This window comes from Empidonax traillii, unplaced genomic scaffold (genome assembly GCF_003031625.1).
Source record: "Empidonax traillii isolate 1590-97213 ecotype Southwest subspecies unplaced genomic scaffold, ASM303162v1 scaffold155:size2260171, whole genome shotgun sequence".
Taxonomy (NCBI): Eukaryota; Metazoa; Chordata; class Aves; order Passeriformes; family Tyrannidae; genus Empidonax; species Empidonax traillii.
In genome coordinates, this window is record NW_020955348.1 from 144,612 (window position 1) to 150,331 (window position 5,720).

The 5,720-nt window shown below is 38.2% G+C and overlaps 1 protein-coding gene across 1 annotated transcript in view; it reads left to right on the top strand.

Annotated features, from left to right (window-relative positions):
* Positions 1 to 5,720, top strand: part of EEFSEC (eukaryotic elongation factor, selenocysteine-tRNA specific) — a 122,978-nt gene that overhangs the window by 77,806 nt on the left and 39,452 nt on the right. Inside the window, exon 6 of the mRNA XM_027884764.1 lies at positions 3,480 to 3,636. Coding sequence (XP_027740565.1) covers positions 3,480 to 3,636 — 157 coding nt within the window. The remainder of the gene's footprint in view (positions 1 to 3,479; positions 3,637 to 5,720) is intronic.

A 5,720-nucleotide genomic window follows, 5' to 3' on the forward strand; every position in this document is an offset into this window, starting at 1 on the left:
AACTTGAAATCCCTTTCTAAGCTGCTGATCTAACCTAAGTGAGAGGGGGAGACTATACCAGCCAGAAAATTTCTCTTCTGGGTATTTTTCCCTTCCCGCCCCTTTTCTTTTTTTAAAGTCCTTAAGTGAGTTTGATGCTGCACCTCTGCCCATAAATTTAAAAAAATATTATCGTAATGTAGGTCAGTGAACTGAAACGCCACTGTACACCATGGGGGATTAAAGTCAGAGAGGCAGCCCTCTCCCACTCCTGCTAGGTCATATGACAATATAAACAAGAAATGCAAGGAGCCTTCAGCTTTTTCTTGCCCTAATCCTTTGTTTATGCAGCACTTAAACTGACTTTTGGGGTCGTCTCTGTCTGGCATTAAAGCCCTAAAGCTTTTTGAAGTTTCCCTGAAGTTAATAAAATTAGTCTGCCCTCGTTGCTAGGCCCCTTGCTGCTGCTTCAGAGCAGACTGCGTATCCCTTGCTGTCTTCGCGGCATTTGGCTTTCTAAGGTCATAATATTTTATACCAAAAGAAAAAAAAAAGAGAGAAAATCAGAAAGCTCTCCCAAAAGGCTGTTCAGCTAATAGGCCAAATGATTGCCATTGTAGATGTTCTGAGAACTCAGAGGGGATTAACTTAAAATCCCACGATTGGAGGTAAATTGCTGGTAAAGTAATTGGAAGTGTTGCGTTTCAGTTGGAGAGAACAACAAGCATTTCTTTGCCTTTTTACCAAGCAAGGCTAAACCAAAATATTAATTTTTAAAAAATTTTTCTAACATGATCTTTAAGTTGAGAAAATGAGCTTTGCTTCATAGTAATTCTTTCCAACACCTATTTATTTCAATGCAAAGACTGATCAAGTTATCTTAGCTCCTGTTACAGCAGGCATTCTCATGTTATTTTGTCTTTGTCAGGGATAAACTGATGATAGGATAACTGGAGGGGATGGACAACATAGGATGGGTTATATAGTATTCAGTGCACAAGACTGACACTTCAGGTCATAAAGGTTTTATTCCAAACAGCCACTCAGGCAAGTCACTGATCACTTATTGCTTCAGCACCACTAAAGCAGTTTTGTTTCTAATGGCTTATAGAGATGCCCAAGGAATCATGGTGATACCGACAGAACATATTGACCACTTGAAGGAGGGGGTTTAGTTTTAATGAGTTGAGCATTAGAGTGAAAAGAACAGTGGAACTGGAGCCCTTGGTCTGTTTCCTAAACTGAATGTACAAGAGCAAGATCCTAAAAAGCACATTTCCTTATAAAAGACAAGGGTTTTTTTAAAATGAAAGGTTTTGAGTGTGGCAGAACTAAATGGTAATACGTTTTGTTGCTATTCTAATCAGGAATTGTAGGTTGTCATTACTGTTTTACTCAAAGATCTGTGATGACTGTAACAGTTGTTCATAGAAATCATTTGAGTTGCTGAGGAGCCTCCTCCTCGCTGGGGAGGCTCTAAACTGAACCATACTAGTCCAGTATGATTGCTCTCTCTGTAATTCCATATTTAATTAAGTTAAAGATAACTTTGAAGTGCTCTTGGAAAAATAAAAGATCTTTATGTGGCCTTTTAAAGTTGGCTTCCTGTGCCATTTTGGGAGATTACTACAAAAATCATAGTTACGTGGAAGATCCTCACTGGAACATAAGAGACCATCTGTGTTTCAAACACAGGGGAAAGAAGCACATAGCTTGCAGTGGAGAATAGGGAGGGGGGTTTGAAATTCTTGTTTTAGGGACAAAAGGTTTATAGGAAGAAGTAATATTTTTATTTCTCCAGCTAATGCAACTGGAAAAAAAGGAAGAGTTAGAGAATGTAAGTGCTTCTTCAGGTTGGAATTAACAGCTTCTTTTTGTGCTACTCTTCTGTTTCAGACCCAAAGAAAGGCGAGTGTACCTGAAAGCTTATCTATCCCCCTCTACCACCACCTATTATCAGGCGCTCTAGTAAAAGACATTTTTCAGTTTTAAATTTAAACCAGAGGTTGCCAAGCAGTGATACTGCCACTAATGATTCATCAACTATTTTGAAGCAATGGGAAAGGACAGACATGATAAAAAAAATACAGATGTGACCTTTTGGGAAAAGATGAGGAGTGGATGTTCGAGCAGAGAATGTTATTGAGGCATCTGAATGCTGTTGCCTACGGGTTTGACTGTACCCAGCTGGGAGTGGAGTTACCTGTCCTGTTGTCATCTCCATGTGAAAGAAAGGAAGAGGGGCTGTGGATATTTTTCATCCTGGATGTGGTCTGGGATAGGGAGAGATCTTGCCAGTGCTCTGCAATACTGCATAACCCTTTCAAGGCTGTTTATAGCTGAGCTAGTAAGCTCTGTTTAAAATGAAACAAAAATTAAATTTCTGATGCTAGGTTTACTACCATACTGAGATTGGCATTAAAATAGAGGTGTATATATGTAGCAAAATAATAGCAATCATAGGGATTTGAGTCTGTTATATGCATTACAGTTTATGGAGGAGGCTTCAGGGAAGGATAGTTGCTTAATAAACCAGCAATACTGTGAGTGACTGTTAAAACTGAATAAAGGGGAGTGTTCAAAACTGGTTATAATTTTTCACTGTTCTAAGTCACTTTGGTCTTTGAAACCCTTAGGTGTAGCTAAAAATGGCTCCTAAGATATGAAGAAGAGCTGCAACTTCTACCACAGAAAATAATCTTGGAAAGATTCAAGTAATATCCTCATATTTCTTCCGATTAGATAGATGTTCTTTCTATCTCTACAAGGTAGAGCAACTCCAGGCTTTAGGTATACAAGGATATTCACACCTACAGGATTAGGCTCACTTGACTGCACCTTATACTTTGTAATGCCTAAGGGAGGGTTGTTTATCTTGCCTTACCCACCAACATTGCTGCCTCTTGTTCCTGATAGCTTAATTAAGAATTCAACTTGGAATGGTTCTTCCCACTGGGTTACAAACCTTGAAATTAAAATTGGATACAATGGTCATAAGGCTTTTAGTTTAACAAATCAATATGTATGTAAAGGTGAATATTTAAAAGGCTCCATTTAGAAGCTGTCATTTCTTTGGAAGTGTAGCTGTTGGAGTGCAGGTCTGGAGCTAAGAGAAAATGTTTATGTAGGTGATAATGTTCTTAGCTGTAGGATAAGTAATGGAATAAACTTTTTGTGAGCATAGGTACTTATGTGACTTTCATGGAAAGGTTTCAAAGCAGAAGAAAGATTTTAATTAACTCATCTTTACAGCATGTTTTGTTCTTCCTATGTTCTGAGAAGAAAGGTAAAAGCAGAAATGTGTTGACTTGTACAAGCTTTTATGGTTTTAGACACAAATTGCCTTAAACTCAACAGTTTAGATGACTTTTCTGGAGATTTGTTCATTTGGGGGTAAATGGTTTTTAAAGGGTGGCAGAAGTTGCCAAACTCAGAGTGGTTCACAGATAATTTCTTATCACTTTAGACTGTAGATTCATGAATCCCTGTTTCTTTTGCAGGTGATGGATGACTACAGTGTGATTGGTCGTTCGCTGTTTAAAAAGGAAACAAACATCCAGATTTTTGTGGGTCTGAAAGTGAAACTGTCTACAGGAGAAGATGGAATAATAGATGGTGGGTTTGGACAAAGTGGTAAATTTAAAATCCGAATTCCAGGTAGGTGCTTATCAGTTAACAGATCCAAATTTATGTCAAGTGTAGATGATCTTTCCATATTGCAAGTCTAAGTGTTACCAGTGGTCTCCTGAAGTTTTGAAATCTGCTCCTACCCGGTTGGACCAGTGATCCAGTGGTACCTCTCCTAATTAATGGTGACTGTGACTTATATTGTGAGACTCAATGGCCTGAAGCCACATCTCATGAATCAACAAACTCGGGCCCCAAAATGACTTCTTGATAAGTGGCAGTAACATAGAAATCATGCTGTGCCCAGAAAGGTTTGTGGTAATCTCTGTTCTCTTAATGTATGTATGATTTGCACCAGAGCCCTCTGAACAAATAAAGGAAAGCAAACCTGCAATCATTTTTACCTGTAGCTACTTATTAAATATAGTATATTGGATGTGAGTTCCTTAAATTGACTCTGTTCTGCATGTTATTACCTAACTTGCCTCAAGCAAAAACGGCTTGATAAATGGCTTTTTGGACATCTTGAGAGGTTTTTTTTATTGCTTGTGTCTCCTGGTTTTATGATGTTATATATGACTGTATTTTTCATCCTTGGTGAATTACAGGAAGGATTTATGCCTCCTTAGGTTAGAGCATGGGAAATGATGGGTGCTAGAGTTTATAAGTGTCATTACTGGGTTTTTTTCCTCCTTCTTCTAAGGCAAGAGAGTCCTTCTGAACCTTTTCAAAAGGCAATAATAGGTGCTGCGTTTTACTCAGATTGTGGGATAAGATTTTATCGCTACTTGGGAGTACTTTTTGTATTTCTGTAGTGTCTTCAGCCTATTTGTCACTAGTTAATCCCCCGCCCTCTTTAGAGAGATGAGTGAGATTACTTCTGTTATACAAGTAGAGGAAAGAAATCCTCATATTCTATGACAGTAAACAATCACATAGCAATTGATCTACAGAGAAAGGTAAAGTTTCCTGATTCCCTGCTGAAGAGGGACTGTTTTTCCATTTAACTTGGGGCACGATGCAACTGCACTAATTTTGATCCTCTGCAAATTTCCTTTCTTCTTCCTATCACAAGATAAGAATTTCTGACTAGACAAAAAAATCTGTATTCTATCCTAGCTGTAATTCCAGTTTTGTCACCAAATCCTAGACTTTGCAAATAGGTCTGAGACCCTAATTAGTAAGCACAATGCACATTTAAAGAAGAATATTCAAAGTAATCATAACCAGATACATGTATGATTTTAGTTTTCTAGCATAGAAAGGCTTGTAAGGGTTCACTGAGGTAGGTACCTTTAGGTAGGTGGTGAAATAATGTGTAAATGGCCTTAATGCTGAAAATCAAGATAATACCTTGCTTAAAAATGTAATGTTCTTAGTAGTTTTCCTCTCCTGGAGGCAAAAGTTTGGTAAAAGAGAAGAACAGGAGGGGATGGCATTTACATTGCCATTTCCACATTTTGGATGGAGGAAATGGTTCTTCTTGGGACAGGGAGAAGCCTCATAAGTACTCTTTGCCACTATTGAGGATGTGTAAGCAGGAACTGTAATTGTGAACCAGCAGTTACATTAAGAAAATTGTATATGGACTTAGGGAATGGCATTTAGCGCTGTAGATTGAGTTTGTGGGAAGAAATGGTACCTTTCACAGAGGTGTTCATTATCTAATCTTGGTTAGACTCTTCTGATGCTTAACAGGAGACCTTGAAACAGAGGACCCTTTATAGTTTGTTCTTTCAGTGAGAAGAATATGTACCAGAATGTTAGAATTTAATACCTCTCTAAGGTAGGCAGAATAATACAACTTAGTTTGCTTTGCTTTAGTCTGGGTCAAACGTGGGTGCTCTTGTTGTCTGGAAAGAAAAGGCAGTAAGTTAAATTACCTTAAGCTAAGAGGTATCAAGCAATGGGAAAGAAGCACAGAATTTGGAAGACCCTATATCCCCATGACTTTAAGAGCTGCAGAGATCTGTGTGTAGGGGGAGGGCTATTGCTGTGATGCTGTTTAAGTCAACTGCAGTTCACATTCCTTTGTTAGATCAGTGTTGCTTTTTTAATGTGTCTGCATCCTGTTTGTGGAGTTTTGGTGGTTTTGCTTTTTTTTTTTTTTTTTT